General features: G+C 31.7%; 1 protein-coding gene across 3 annotated transcripts in view; it reads right to left on the minus strand.

Annotated features, from left to right (window-relative positions):
- Window positions 1-7675: 7675 nt before the first annotated feature.
- Window positions 7676-16885, minus strand: part of LOC143046354 (caspase-3-like) — a 38388-nt gene continuing 29178 nt past the window's right edge. For 2 of the 3 annotated variants that reach the window (XM_076219485.1, XM_076219483.1), the window contains exons 3-5: window positions 13745-13920; window positions 10575-10719; window positions 7676-8051 (exon numbers count right to left, since the gene is read on the minus strand). In XM_076219485.1, the coding sequence (XP_076075600.1) occupies window positions 7801-8051; window positions 10575-10719; window positions 13745-13920 (572 nt within the window). In that variant the 3' untranslated portion in view covers window positions 7676-7800. The remainder of the gene's footprint in view (window positions 8052-10574; window positions 10720-13744; window positions 13921-16885) is intronic. The other variant, XM_076219484.1, reaches the window with a different exon arrangement.

Here is a 16885-nt window from a genome sequence, read left to right on the forward strand (position 1 = left end):
CTATTTCGTTTTTGTTTTGTTCGCAGATCGTTTTCAATATAATGGAATTTGATGCGACTGTCATACAAGAGAGAGGTTTAGCTAGCTATACAATTAGGTTGAAAACACCATTTTCTACTTAAATTCTACATAAGAAAATGTCTGTAACAAGTCAGGAATGTGACAGTTGATATCCATTCGTTTGGTGTGTTTTAGCTTTTGATTTTGCGTAAAAGTAAAAACTATTCTTTTGATGACATGTTTTCACTTTAAGAAGTGCTGCAAGTTAAATTCCATTATTTTTCGACTGATTTGCTTTCTGTTTATAAACTAATAGCCGGAAGACACCAAGTTACATCTAAACGCATTAGGATAAAAAAAAAAGAAGAAAAAAAACGAAAAAAAACCATAGTAAACTAAAGACAGAGCCACACGAAATCCACAAAAAAACAGGGATAATATCGGGTGCAATAGATTTTTTCCTCGACGCTCTGTTTTTGGCTAAGCTTGATGAAAGAGGGACGAAAGATACCAGAGGGACAGTCAAACTCATAAATCGAAAAATAAACTGACAACGCCATGGCTAGAAATGAAAAAGACGAACAGACAAACAATAGTACACATGACACAACATATAAAACTAAAGAATAAACAACAAAAACCCAACAAAAACTAGTGATGATCTAATGTGCTCCGGAAGGGTAAGCAGATCCTGCTCCACATGTGGCACCCGTCGTGTTGCTTATGTGATTTTATGCTTACTTTTATGCTAATAATATGAACGGTATCAATTTTACTGCACCATATGCGTATTTTGGCCATAAATGGCATTTCGGTGACGTTCCAGGCCAAAATATTCGAAATCCAAACTAACTAAAAAATATTTTAGAGCTTATATAAACCAAAAGAACAAATAGTACATCCAAATTCGAGCCATAAATCAGAGCTATCCATGAAGGAGATATATTCCTTAAATTAAAATAATTTCCCAATTATTGTAACTGTAAATTATAATAAGTCAATATCTGTATTCTTATGCCTTTACTGTCATACTGTCTGAGCTGGTGATATTCTCTAGGACTTAAAGAGTACAGAGGTATCGATCCTGTGATAGTAATAATATGAAGCAGTGCATTCTCAATTTAGGAGGACAGGCATGAAGTATTTAATTACTGCATCCAATCAAATATCCCAACCCATAACATGATGATATATTTTCACAGAAAGATCATCTGAATATAAATTCTTCAATATTGTAATATCCTACAAAATCGATTCTATGTTGTTATTTATCTTACCAGTCAAACAAGTTCAAACTCATTTGAGGTTTACCTCTCTTGGTATTATCACAAAATATATTTAAGATACTACATACACAATAAGAATTTGAAATATAAAAGTGGCACCGATTTTTATTTCATTTGGTTATAAAAGACTAACACTCTTTCATTATGTCAAAACGTGCAAGCAGCATGATTATGTAGATGGTCAAATGCATATTACGTACTATATATGACAAATATTAGTCCCGGATATCCGGTTTTTTAGGCCGGAGGTACACATATCTTGTTAACATGGAGACAATACAAGGCACCATTTTCATTTTATCAGCGAACTCTTCGTCCTTACAAGATTCAAATTCGTAAGCAACAATCCTATTGACTTGAGTAAGCATGTGAACTAGTTCCATTTTAGTCCCGTAATTCTCTATGACAATGCACAGTGCTTTTATAAACCATGAACCGTCTTGATTATTTCTCCAAGAATAGTGGCCTAAAAACAATGAGAGAATTCTATTTATGTTTTAATTTACATCTGCCTCAATATTCCTTCTTTAACTTCATTATGAATTTGCGCACCTGAACCAAATCTTGTACCTTGTAAATTATTGTTTTGTAAACTCTTTACATGTACTTTTATCTGAGAATTCAGTGTTTATGGTAAATCTTTCATAGTTTCTATTTAAAGTATTCACTACTGATTGGACTAAAGGTGCATCATGATATGTAGCATACACTTATCAATTATTGAAGACTGATATTTTGCTATTCATGTCGTTGAATTATTGTTTCTTTGACGTCTATCCCGCATGTCGTTATATTTTTTTCATATCTCTCTTACATATAATAAATGTAATGTGTAATTATCAATACGTGTTTTCGAATAAAACTGATAAGATTCAAGGTTACGTTTTATTGCTTTCCTGGATTAGTAAGCAAAGCGCTCGATTTTTGATTATCAGAATGTAAGAAAAATATATCAGCACACTTGGAACGTGGTTGCATACAAAGTCAATCATTGACTAGATGTGCGTTTGGTCTACATAAGATTCATCAGTGGTGCTCAGATTAAAATAGTTATAAAGCCAAACAAGTATTAATTGAAGAGCATTGAGGACCCAAAATTGCAAAACGTTGTGCCAAATAGGGCTAAGATAATCTATGCTTGGAATAAAATAAATCCTTGGTAGTTCGAATAATTCATACTTTTGCAAACAGTAAATTAATAGAAATGACCATATAGTTTATATTCATGTCAATATAAAAATTATGACTGAGCTGGTGATACCCTCGGGTACGAAACATCCACCAGCAGTGATATCGACCCAGTGATGTGAATGGTAATCAAATGTACCAGGCTTATAATTTGATACGTCAGACAAGCGTTTCGTCTACATTAGACTCATCAATGACTCTCAGATTGAAAAGCCAAACAAGTATAAAGTTGAAGAGCATTGAAGACCCAAAATTCCAAAACGTTGTGCCAAATACGCCTTAAGTAATCTATGGTAAAACTGAAAATTAGAAGATGTGGCGTGATTGTCAATGAGACAACACGAGACCAAATGACATTAAATGTTTGAAAATGCAACTTGTTTCTGTCATGTAAATTTAAATTCTTAGAAAGCATTTTTGTTATCAAGCATTTAGTATATGATCCAGTATGTTAAACCAGCCTTTGTTGGATGTTCTAATAATAAAATGTTCTATAGAACACTTTTACCAGTTTAACATAATATATGTTAGTTTCACAACGTGTCTTTGCCATTTAAACTAAAAATTTATGTATCAAGGGCACGAGAACGAATTGTTATTCATTCCGAGAAAAAAAAACAATTTACTAAACTATATTTAGAAGAAATATCATATGTTTGAATACATAAAAAGATTCGTAAAAAGATTATAAATAAACATTAATCAACATTCCTTTAAGGTGGTATGGGTGTCTTCCTCCATCTTGGATTGTAAAAAAAAGAGAATCAAAGGTCCAGATTTTCCATCAAGTTAGCAAAATTTGATGCAGGAATGCAGATGTTAAATGTACATTTTCATTTAAAAGTACCAATTTATAAGAATATAACTTCTAAATATTGATATTTTTGCAAATGTTAATTATTTTTGGTTGTTTTTATTTTTTTAGGTAACTCTAAAAAAGTGCATTTTCTGAAGGATTCTGTATATTGATAGATCTGAAAGACATTGTAATCTTTGTAATGCTAATGAACTTGGGGATGAGTTTCATTACTTCTTCAAATGTACCTTTTTCAACAATGTAAGAGCTAAATTTTTACCTTTAAATATATGTAAAAACCCAAATGTTTTAAAATTTAAAGAATTGATGAATACATCAGATTTATTTACACTTACTGGAATAGCAAAATTTGGCAAAAGTGTTATTAAAACCTTTTAATAAATGTGCTTAATCATGTTACTATAATTTGTACTTCCTGTCAAATATTTGTATTAATAATATATATACTATTATTGCACCTTTGTTAACCATGTTGTTCTAATGTAAATATGTTCACACTTTTATTGTTTGTTAAAAAATGTTGTACTAACATACCCCATGTGGGGGCTTTAGTGAAATAAAATGTCTTATTATGTCTTAGGTCTTATGTATGGAATTTTCCTATTTTGTATTTAGCCGGAAAAAACGTACGGTGACCCTATCTTTTCTTTTGATACTCTCAAAGCAGTGTCTGAAAGCTATCTTTTCCTGAAGTATTTAACAATTCTATCATTTTGTTTAGTTTCTAATCACAAAATGGTGTTTTTTCCTGTATAATCCATACAAAATGTGTCATTTTGTCCCGTCCTGTAGCTTGAGAAAATGCGCGGTGACCTATCATTTTTATTATATTTTTCAACATGTATTAATAGATACAACGTTTTGGCAAAGTATGAACAAATTCTATCATTTTATTTTAGACTCCCATACCACCTTAAATGTATGAAATCAATGTAATTTGAACTTTAAACTGATTTCATACCTTTTCATGTAAATGAAATAACAACATACAAAAGCAAGCTACCGATGATAAACATATTGTCCTTTCAAACTCGAACAGGACCGTGTATGTTATATAACTAGATGTAAAAGAAATGATCTTCGGTTCACAGATTATGATGGATATATTCCTTACGTCGTAACCATAATCCCTTCCTCAAGTACCAAGTCAGGAATACGACAGTTGTTGTCCATTCGTTTTTGATGTGTTTTGTCATTCGATTTTGCCATGTGATTAGGGACTTTCCGATTTTATTTTCCTCGGAGTTCAGTATTTTTGTGATTTTACTTTATCCTCCTTTAATGTGATTTGAATCTTAGGGGTAGAAAAAGAATAGAAACTTGTTATAAGTTGTATCACATTGTGATAGAATAAATGTGTCTGCGATGATGTACAATAAAGGGCTTTTGCCACATTTTAGCATCATTTGTGTATGTTTCCTTGTGATGATTTTCGGATTCACAAGCGTGTATTTTCCCGTAAAATGCTTACATTCTAACGTCATTGTTCTATGACGTCGGGTATCTCATTCATAAAAAAAGCATATGACGTGGGAGTACAATCGGAACAGCACTGGCAATATATTCATATTTTACCACGGGTGTGTACTCAAAGCGTTTGAAGGACGTCATGTTAGAATAGTACATATAATATTTGCCACTGGATCACATAGCTTAAACCAGTCAATTTCATTCCATATCTGTTGTTCTCTTCACATGACAGCAAATATAAAATTTGATCTAATTGTGGTTTTTTTTTTTTTTATTTTTCAGAAATTACAGAAGCGCTATATATTTTTAAAAAGAACTTTGTAATAATATTAAATCGATTTTTTTCAAATTTCCTGAGTTTAATAGGGGAATCTGTAAAAAAAAAAAAAAGAACTTACTTATTTCGGTTTGTAAAATCCATTGTCAAAATCAGTTCACAATGTCTCTTTTGGGAATACTACTTTTACCTTTATATATTGATATAACAAATACTACTTTTGTTGTCTTTCCGAGGTGACAAACAGTTAAAGGGGAATAACACACATAGAATTTCAGCATAAACGAATATTTTCATTACCGCTTTAAGTATCTGATTTGTCACAAAATGTATGTCTTGAAAGTGCATGTACAATAATAATGTAATTGTTTACATCACTTTCACTAGGCATATGGTGGATAGTTGTCTCAGAAATAATTACTCAAGTTCTTATTGTATAAAACAAAATTATGTAGACAAAAACAAATAACAAAAAAATTACTTAAGAAAAGTTCTTTAAAGCTGAAAATCTCAGTTTCCTCGTGTATTTTCGGATGCATTTAAAAAAACAACAACTTAGCACAAGAATTTAAAATAATATGTATTTTAGTAACTAGTATGATTAATTATTGATGCCTAAAACTTACTTTTCCGAAAGAGGTTCTCAAAAAGATTAACTTTATATAACGTTGACAGCAATAATATAACTTCTGACGTAATGCTCAAATGCTGCTTCAAATAAATCTCGTTATCTTTCAAAATAGTTTTGTAGATTCAGGTTAATTGGTCTATGGGGGACAATCCAAGAATAAAGTATCATGTTGCTTAGTCTTTAGTCTTCTATGTTGTGTCTTGTGTTCTATTTTTTGTCTGTTTGTCGTTTTCTTTTTATAGCCATGGCGATGACAGTTTATTTTTTTCTAGGAGTTTGATTGTTTCTCTGATATCTTTCACCCCTCTTTTAAATGTGAAATCTGTCTTTCCAAAAGAAATAGTTATTTTAGAATCTCCCGATTCGATAACATAATTCATGGATTTAAAAAAATTCTTTTGTATAAGCATTATATGTCAATACCGCTGGTAATGGACTGCTAGAACCGAATATAATTTGCGAAATTAACAACATGTAGCCATGTTGGTCAGTGACAATATAGTTTACTTCAGAGATGGGTAACTGAACCTTTTTCAAGTTATCTAGATCGATGCAGATCATCCTAATAAGGTTTCGATTCGTTTGGTGTGTTTCAGCTTTTGATTTTGTCATTTGATTAGGGAATTTCCGTTTTGATTTTCAACTGAGTTCCTTTTTTGGATTTTGCTTTCTACTGTTGCATATACATGTATGTGACTTTTACTACTTGGTATGGTGCGTAAAATATATATTCTTTCGATGACATGGTCTCACTTCGTTAAGAGGTGATGCAAGTTAAATTCCATTATAATCCGACTGATTTGCTTTCTTTTTAAAAAAAACAAATAGCCGGAAGACACCAAGTTACATCAAAACGCATAAGGATGAAAAAAAACTACGAAAAAAAAATCAAGTCCACAATAACACAACATAGTGAACTTAAGACAGAGCCACACGAAATCCACAAAACCAATGGAGTATATCGGGTGCAATAGATGTATTCCTTGACCCTCCGTCTTTGGCTACGCATTGTCTGTGCTTGGTGAAGGTAATTCGTAACCAATTGTTGTTTGTTCGGATCGTATATTGAATAGTTTTTTGTTGTTGTTTTAATAAAATCTGTCAACTGTTTGAAGTGATAATTTCAGTCGTGATTCCTTATAACTTTTAGCTAGAAAAGTGGTTTATGTTATGGTATTAATGTGTTTTAATGGCAATCAACAGTTCAAATCCGTCTAATAGTTCTTCAGATATATCACCATCCTGAATAGCTACGGTTAGCAAACCATGTGGAATCTTAACATCAACACCGGATGTTACAGTAATAGAGAAAAACAATGGTATATAAAGAACTGTTGTTTTACATGTAGTTATAATGTTTTTACAAAATTTACTTTTATGCTAAGAATATGAACGGTATCATTTTTACTGCACCATATGGCATTTCAGTGACGTTCCAGGCCAAAATATTCGAAATCCAAAACTAACTATAATATTTTAGAGCTTATATAAACCAAAAGAACAAATGGTACACCCAAAGTCGGGCCAGAAATCGGAGCTTTCCATGAAGGAGATATATTCCTGAAATTAATATAATTTCCCAATTGTTGTAACTGTAAATTATGATAAGTCAATGTCTGTATTTTTATGCCTTTACTGTCAATCTGGTTATTGTCAGAGCTGGTGATATTCTTTAGGACTTAAGAGTACAGATGTATCGATCCTGTGATAGTAATTATATGAAGCAGCGCATTCTCAATTTATGAGGCCATGCATAAAGTATTTAATTACTGCATCTTATTAAATATCCCGACCCATACCATGATGATATTTTTCCAAAGAAAGATCATCTGAATATAAATTCTGGCATTCAATATTGTAATATCCAACAAATTCAATTATATGTTGTTATCTATCTTACCAGTCAAATAATTTTAAATTCATATGAGGTTTACCTCTCTTGGTATTATGATATATTATCACAAAATATATTTAAGATACTACATATACAACAAGAATTCGAAATATAAAAGTGGCACCGATTTTTATTTCACTTTAATATAAAAGACTAACACCCTTAAATTACATTATGTGCAAGTAGCATGAATATGTAGATGGTCAAATGCATATTACGTACTATATATTACAAATATTAGTCCCGGATATCCGGTTTTTTAGGCCGGAAATACACATATCTTGTTAACATGGAAACAATACAAGGCATCATTTTCATTTTATCAGTGAACTCTTCGTCCTTACAAGATTCAAATTCATAAGCAACAATCCTATTGACTTGAGTAAGCATGTGAACTAGTTCCATTTTAGTCCCGTAATTTTCTATGACGATGCACAGTGCTTGTATAAACCATGAACCGTCTTGATTATTTCTCCAAGAATAGTGGCCTGAAAACAAAGAGAGAATCATATTTATGTTTTAATTTCTACCTCAAAATTCTTACTTTTACTTCATTATGAACCAACTTTTTGTCAGTGGTTTATATGTTAACTCGTCAAATGTATTTTAATTGGAGAAATCATCCATTGTTTCTGTTTAAATTATTCATTGATACGTAGTATGGTATATTTTAAAATATGAAGTATACACCTTTCAATTGTTAAAGCCTGTTCTTTTGGTATTTACAAATGTATGTCGTTGAATTATTTTTTCTTTGACGTATATCACACATGTCGTTATATTTTATTCATATCTCTTGTCAATAGGTGTTTTCGAATAAAACTGATAAGATTCAAGGTCACGTTTTATTACTTTCTAGTATAAAATCGATTTGGAAGGAAGGCGCTCGATTTTTGATTATTAGAAAGTATGATTAATATGTCAGCATACTTTGAACGTGGTCGTATGCAGTCCTTTGATAATGTATTGTTATCGATTCGTTTGATGTGTTTTGGCTTTTGAATTTGCCATTTCACTTCGAACTTTCTGTTTTGAATTTTCCTCTGAGTTCGTTATTTGTGTTATTTTACTTTTTAAACATAAAATATTTTTAAATGTACTGTTTTTTTGTCTTTTGTTATATCGATATTATAGAGTATTTTTTCCTAGACTAAATTCATTGTATTGTTTTGTTTGTCTTCAACTTTTGCTTTTACTTTGATTGATTTTTCGTTTGTTTTAGTTGTAGACACCTTGTTAGTTAAGTGTGAACAAAACGAATGTCCGGCGTACATAATCATACACTCGGTATCTTAACTCCGTTGCTTAGATTGTGTTTGAGATATGTTCGACCGAGATGAAATAGAAAGGCAGGATATAGACTGTCACTGGAAAGTGATGGTATGTTGTTTTAGAGCATACATTCTGTCTTGTAAATAGGGCACATAATAATACATCAGAGAGTCGTTGCATTTGTATTTCAATGTGCAGAGTGATACATATGCGACCCACACTAACAAAACTGCCATCGCAATATTTTGCATACATATACTGCATAAAATAATAATTTGAATTTCTAAAATTGCTAAAACAACCCTCTCCCCTTAAATGATGTTCAGAGACTCTTGTGCTGTATAATTTAAATCCTAATTTGCCACTATAACTTTTCTAGTTAAAAGCTTTATTTGAACAGTTGATATTTGCCTCTGAAACATTTTTCTATATACAGTGGAATATTGGACAATGAAACTGACCTTTTCCTAGAACAGTTGAATATTATTCATTATTATACTTCCTGTAAGAACATCCTTCTATAGAAAAATTGCTCTATTTTTGCATAGTTTTTTAAAGAAATATATAGCGTTAACTGCACTATGCGAAAATAGTATGCCTTGCTGTTGCAACGTTAACAGACTATTGATTTTCATTGTCAATTTCACGTGCAAAGGCGGAGCTTAGTTGCTTTGACAGACAAGTAGGTTGGATTTATAAGCATGGCAAATAATAAACTATTACAATTGAACAATCAGGGGGAAATAGAAGATATATTCATTTAAATTTCTCTGACATTTTAAGAGACTTTAAATTACTGTAGTTTCTGTTAGAACGTTTTTGTTCTTTGTTTACTTCTGCTTATTGCCGTTGAAGCCAAAATTGTTTGAATACTTTTAGAAGTCATTTGTTTTATGATTATTGTTTTTATACTGCAACTTAAATTAATAAAATCATAGCTTTTTTAATCGTAAAAAAACCCTTTTGTATCCCTTAATGGACCTCTGATTGTGGAGAAAGTGTTCCATGATGAAATTGACATTATACAAAATATAGCTATGTTTCTATATTTAGGAAATAAACACAACTAGTTGCAGTATAAATACTTAATGAAGGCTATTATTTATTTTGAATTTATTGAACCATAAAATTAATTTTTGACTCTTCACATTGAATAATCAAAGAAATTTAAATGAATATATCTTCTATTTCCCCCTGATTGTTCAATTGTAATAGTTTATTATTTGCCATGCTTATAAATCCAACCTACTTGTCTGTCAAAGCAACTAAGCTCCGCCTTTGCACGTGAAATTGACAATGATTGACATGAAAATCAATAGTCTGTTGCAACAGCAAGGCATACTATTTTCGCATAGTGCAGTTAACGCTATATATTTCTTTAAAAAACTATGCAAAAATAGAGCAATTTTTCTATAGAAGGACATTCTTACAGGAAGTATAATAATATATAAATGGAACCTCTTACATGCATATAATAGTGGAAATTTGACAATGACACATATAATCAAGAATAGTGGAATAGTACACAATGAAAACTCCTACCTATAATCTAGAAGAGTCGAAATTTGACAATGACACATATAATCTAGAATAGTGGAATATTACACAATGAAAACTCCTACCTATAATCTAGAAAAGTCGAAATTTGACAATGACACATTTAATCTAGAATAGTGGAATATTACACAATGAAAACTTCTACCTAGAACAGTTCAATATTTGATAATGAAAACTCCTACCTGGAACAGTTGAATATGCAAACAGGAAATCAGCTTCTACTGGCACTTTCCGTATGGACGATAGGGCTGGTTCGTACTCTTCAGAGAGCCCACTCTTGTCAGACATACTGTCAAAGGAATGATTCATAGGTGCTGTGCGACAGGCCTGAAATAACAACCGAGGTAAATATAAATCTAGATCTGTATGATCATTAACATTCCGAAAGAAGACAAATTATTTGCAAACAAAATGATAAAGCCATGCAATATATAAACTGTGGAACTGTAAAAATTAAAAGGCTTCAACATTAAAAAGAAAATATAATAACAAATGAAATTAAAAGGGAATGTTAACAAATCAAAGCTAGTGGACAAAAAAAGTACCAGACTAGTATACTTCCCGGTGGATTATCTTTAGAACGACATCCCAAAGCCAAAATTGAAGCAGTCGAATGGTATTCAACACATGGAGCTGTACACAACACCAGGGCTTACATGCAATATATATATAAATGCAATCATACTCTGTGTAACAACGACAATATGATAACACTATATTGACCACCAAGCTATAGGACAAGTGTTTGCAGAGGTCTTTTGAATGATAATCTATGTAACAACGAGAATATGATAACACTATATTGACCACCAAGCTATAGGACAAGTGTTTGCAGAGGTCTTTTGAATGATAATCTATGTAACAACGAGAATATGATAACACTATATTGACCACCAAGCTATAGGACAAGTGTTTGCAGAGGTCTTTTAATGATACTCTATGTAACAACGAGAATATGATAACACTATATTGACCACCTAGCTATAGGACAAGTGTTTGCAGAGTTCTTTTAATGATACTCTATGTAACAACGAGAATATGATAACACTATATTGACCACCTAGCTATAGGACAAGTGTTTGCAGAGTTCTTTTAATGATACTCTATGTAACAACGAGAATATGATAACACTTTATTGACCACCAAGCTATAGGACAATTGTTTGCAGAGGTCTTTTGGATGATAATCCATGTAACAACGAGAATATGATAACATGATATTGACCACCTAGCTATAGGACAAGTGTTTGCAGAGTTCTTTTAATGATACTCTATGTAACAACGAGAATATGATAACACTATATTGACCACCTAGCTATGGGACAAGTGTTTGCAGAGGCCTTTTGAATGATATTTGTTTTTAACTTTACGCTATATGATTAAATCTCATAACAGTAATATTGTAAGTATCAGTCAGGGAGAGGGAAGTCTATCGGTCTATTTTTAAGACGTAGGTACAGCATAACTAAATTACAAAATTATAACCCCCCTCCCAATATGATATGTTTTATACTTTTATCTTATAAGTGGCGTTAGAAGGATTATATTACCACACAGAATGAGATACTTATAAAGCCAACAGTAGTATAATTATACCCCTGTTCAAAATTCATAAATCGATAGAGAAAAAACAAATCCGGGTAACAAACTAAAACTGAAGGAAAAGTATCAAATATAAGAGAACAACGACACAATACCGAAACGTAACACATACAGAAACGAACTATAATCTAACAATGGCCATTTTCCTGATTTGGTACAGGGCATTTTATGAAAAAATGATTGGTTGAATCTGGTGTTGTGGCATGCCAAACCTCCCGCTTTAATGGCACTGTTAATTATAACATTAAAATGACAACATTACACGACAGGGTTACAATAAATAAATAGATAAATGGGAGAAAATATAAGACAGAGAAACAAACGAACAATGGCCATCAAAAGGTAATAGGTTAAAAAATATTTTTTATACGACAGACGCGCGCTACGTCCACACAAAACTATGCTCAGGTGTAAAAAGTTTGAAAGCCATAACAACTACAAAGTTGAAGATTGCCGAGGAACAAAAGTTCCAAAAAAGTTGTGAGGCCAGGGTTATTCAGATATAAACTTATATCTGGATATAAGTTTATTTGTAAGATAGCGTGTTTTTTTTTATAAATTCAATACAATAAACGCAATGCGTCATGTATATGCATTAGCCGAATCGCGCATGTTTTGCTAAAAATTTCTATTGTTTAACTTTTAATTACATTGGGAATACTAGATTTTAATTCGGTTTTGATGTCGACTTTGGCATCTTTGATATCAGGTGAGTTAACTGACCAAGGTGATTATCAGTATTGGAATGTCATTAGTAAATTAACCTGTAGAAATCATTGACTTTTACTGTACTAATGAATTTCCTGTCGGACTTTGACCGGCCAGATTATTGCCGGTAACAATGATAATGCCGTGATTAACTATAATCCTCAGTCTCACTACAGATTTAACATTGTATTTTTTGCTGCAGGACAATAATTTATGACACTGTAAGTTGTGATATTAATCTCGATAAATGATGGTGATATTACATTCCTGGTGTATGGAAATTTTGTCAAACAAAGATAACAACAAAAATTGATATTTTAAATGAACAGTTTGATATCAATTGTTATCTCTAACTCATTTATTTATTAATTTAAAAATTGTATGTGCCATTTTAATAAATATCAGTGCTTCAAGCATACAAGAAAAACAGTAATTGTTGGCTTGTATTTAGGAGATAACTGTATTGTATTTTAAGCTTCGACGGCATCAAATCCCCAATTGATGCCGTCGGAGCTTAAAATACAATACTGGTATCTCCATTCTAATGAAACTGACAGAAAACAACGTTAAAACATGTAATTAAAATCTGCAATATGTCGTCTGCGCTTGCGCGTACGACCCATAACATCAATTGTCAATTGATGCCATGTAAATAAGTGACTTTATCCAATCAAAATGAACGTTACAAACGTTGTTGCATTAGAATATGTGTTTTTCAAGACGAGTATAACACCGGATAAGTCGTATTCGGTGTTGTCACACTAAACTACTTTAGATTAAGATGAAACCCACTAATTGCAAAACTAATCGTTTGGTGTCTATGCAAGTCGCATCTTTTCGTTTACACTGCACGTAAAAATATCTCAAACATACTATTCTGTTGTACAAAATACATGTATAATTAGTTTTTATGTCGGAAAATATTTTGAGTAAAAAAAGCAGTCTTCTTTTAGTAATTGGAATGATCAAGCTTATGTCACTTCATATAATCTTTTTCTATCCAACTGTTTTTGTTTTTCTTACTATGATTAATAAATACATACTTGAACGAAGAATAATTTAGGTTTTCCCACTAAAGAGGAGCACCTATCTCCTCTAAATGGACCAGTAAGTACATCTAATGATAGCATCCCATCTGTTGCATATATCCGCCCTTCAATTCCATGACTTAAAATAGCACAACCAAAACAATCACATTCTGAGTGGTCATAATTCGCTGCTGAAACATACAATAACAAGGTCAAAAAGAAATATTGTTTTGGAAGAATTTTTTAATTTTTCACATTTTTGCAGTTTTCATGGTAACGGCAGCCATTTTCAAAAAATTCAGAAGTCCAACTGTTGCTATATATGATTTTACACATGATACTCTTCTTTCATATATCATTTTATTCATTAGAATACGTTTACAACTGATGTTCTAGAATAATCCATAATTTACGATCCTAAGTAATGCAAAGGAGACCCATGCACTACTGGCTGAAATGAAAAGTGTAGAACATGCATGATGATTGTTAAGGGGACAACCATTTGATTATATTCATATTCACCTTCTGATATGGATGTTTATTTCTACTTTTTGAATTTTTTGTTGCAGAATATTTATTTCATTCTGTTTTTGCGTTGAGGTTTAAACTTATTCGGATGTGTTGCATTTTGTCGGGTTATGTAATGTTTTTCGGTTGTTTCCTATAATTAGCTAATACTTCAGTTTTATCATGTACATCTTTTGTATAGTCATTTTATAAAATTTACTGTTTGCAAAAGTATAAATTATTCTAAATAATAGAGATGTGCTGGTACCTAACAGAAAACCCTGGCCGTTTTTGGCACAACTTTTTTGAACTTTTGGTCCTCGATGCTGTTTAACTTTGTACTTGTTTTGGCTTTCAAACTTTTGTATCTGAGCGTCACTAGTAAGTCTTGTGTGGACAAAATGCACGTCTGGCGTAATAAAAATGTTAAATGTGTTGCCTTTTGTTAGCTATTATGTGTGTGTTTCTTTGTCAATTGTGTTCTCCTATTTATTTATATTGTAGTCCTGTAATGTTGTGTTGTCATTTTAATGTTATAATTCACATGGCCATAAAAGAGGGCGGTTTGGCATGTAACAAAACCAGGTTCAACCCACCATTTGTTTCTTTAAAAATGTCCTGTACCAAGTCAGGAATATGGCCATTGTTATATTAAAGTTCGTTTCTGTGTGTGTTACATTTTAACGTTGTGTTTCCGTTGTGTCGTTTGTTTTCTCTTATTTTTGAGTGAATTCACATTACTATAAGACGTGTTACGGTACTTATCTATCCCAAATTCATGTATTTTGTTTTGATGTTATATTTGTTATTCTTATAGGATTTTGTCTAAATGCTTAGTCCGTTTCAGTGTGTGTGTGTGTGTGTGTGTGTGTGTGTGTGTGTGTGTGTGTGTGTGTGTGTGTGTGTGTGTGTGTGTGTTACATTTTAATGTTGTGTCGTTGTTCTCCTCTTATATTTAATGCAACCTGTAATACAAAGTTGAAATCTCACATACATAGCATGAATAAAAATAAGCAACACATTTTCGAATGAAGTAAAAAAAAACATTTTGAGAAACCCAACGTGATTAATGATTTCCATCACTTTAAGTAACACGAGATTCACGATACTTCTCCGTGATGTTTTATATTTGTAATTTCCTCCTTACTTTATAGATGTACAACATTTGTAATAACAGACATCAAATAGTTTAATTTCATTTTGCATTTTATCTTATAAAAGCTATATAGTTTGATAAATGATATGTGTTATCTTTAGAAATATAAAGCCATGTAGGTACGTATAAAGTTTATCCCACCATTATATGATGTATGATCTGTCACATACAAATATAAAATGTAAATGGAATAAATTGGTAGCTTTATATAATCATGTCAAACTGACAGAACCAATCACAAAAGATGGCCATGTGTCTCGTTATAATCTTTCTGAAAGCCGGAGCTTTAATTGCATAATTTTAACTCGTTTGACAGTGTAAATCGATACAATTCAATTAAGGTCTTTCCTTTTTCTATAAGGAAGGACCTTACTGTATTTCTTCTGATTATTATTATTATTATTATTTCCGCCAAACTATAACGACATTTCCCAAAAAAGTACGCGACATGTTAAAATGATATTAGGTATCTAGTATCGGTTGACCAAAAGCTATCTTGTTGTGAGGGCAGGACCCCATAACATTTCAATTATAGGGGTTATCTCCCCTAACACCGAAAACCTTGCTATCATTTAAATCCGTAACCATAATAGGTAAAAAAAAAATGGTAGATTTGTTCAGGAACAGACCCTGGTTCTTTGTTATATATGGATCGAAAAGATTCAACGACTCATTGGTAGGGTTATGCCCTTCGAAAATTAACTCGGTTGGCCACTAAAACTCAGAAACCGTAAGTTGTAGCAACCTAGGATCTTCACTAATGATCAGCAATTTACGTGACTATAAAGTAAATTGACCTAAGGTCAAAGGTCAAGGTCATGACCTAGATTTTGACCATAGCTTGTTATCGGATTTACTCAATAACCGTTCAGCATAATAAGATCTATAAAATTAGATCAAGGTCAGAGGTCAAAGTTCATAGCAACGACATAAAACACCTTAGCAACCATATATTTTTGAACTTAGAAGGCTATGAACAATATAAATATGAAGTTTTTGATACTGGAAATGACATTTTTGTCCCTAGCAACGACATATAAGTCCTTAGCAATCACTTTGTTTTTAACTTGAAAGACTATGAAGAGTACATATAACATTTTTAATACTGGAAGTAACATTTTTATCCTTAGGAATGATTTTTGTCCATAACAGCCATTTGTTATGTACATAAAAGTCCTTAGCAACTATATAGTTTTGAACTAAGAAGGCTATCAATAAAAGGAAAGACCTTTCAATTGTTCATTAACAATTGACTTTTTAATTCTGTCTAGTTTTGTTGATATGGGTAGAATATATTTAAAATATATCTTTAAATTATAGAGCTTGCATGCACGTTTTATAATATTTATTCATATATAACTGATAACAAGAAACAATCGACAACCACATGTTGCAGAAAAATAGACAAAACATCACAAAACAGCCAAAACTTAAGTAAGGAATCCCACGGAAATTCTGGGATCAAAAACGGGTGTTTGGTAAACAGTTCCTAC

Source organism: Mytilus galloprovincialis, chromosome 9 (genome assembly GCF_965363235.1).
Source record: "Mytilus galloprovincialis chromosome 9, xbMytGall1.hap1.1, whole genome shotgun sequence".
In the NCBI taxonomy this organism is placed as follows: domain Eukaryota; kingdom Metazoa; phylum Mollusca; class Bivalvia; order Mytilida; family Mytilidae; genus Mytilus; species Mytilus galloprovincialis.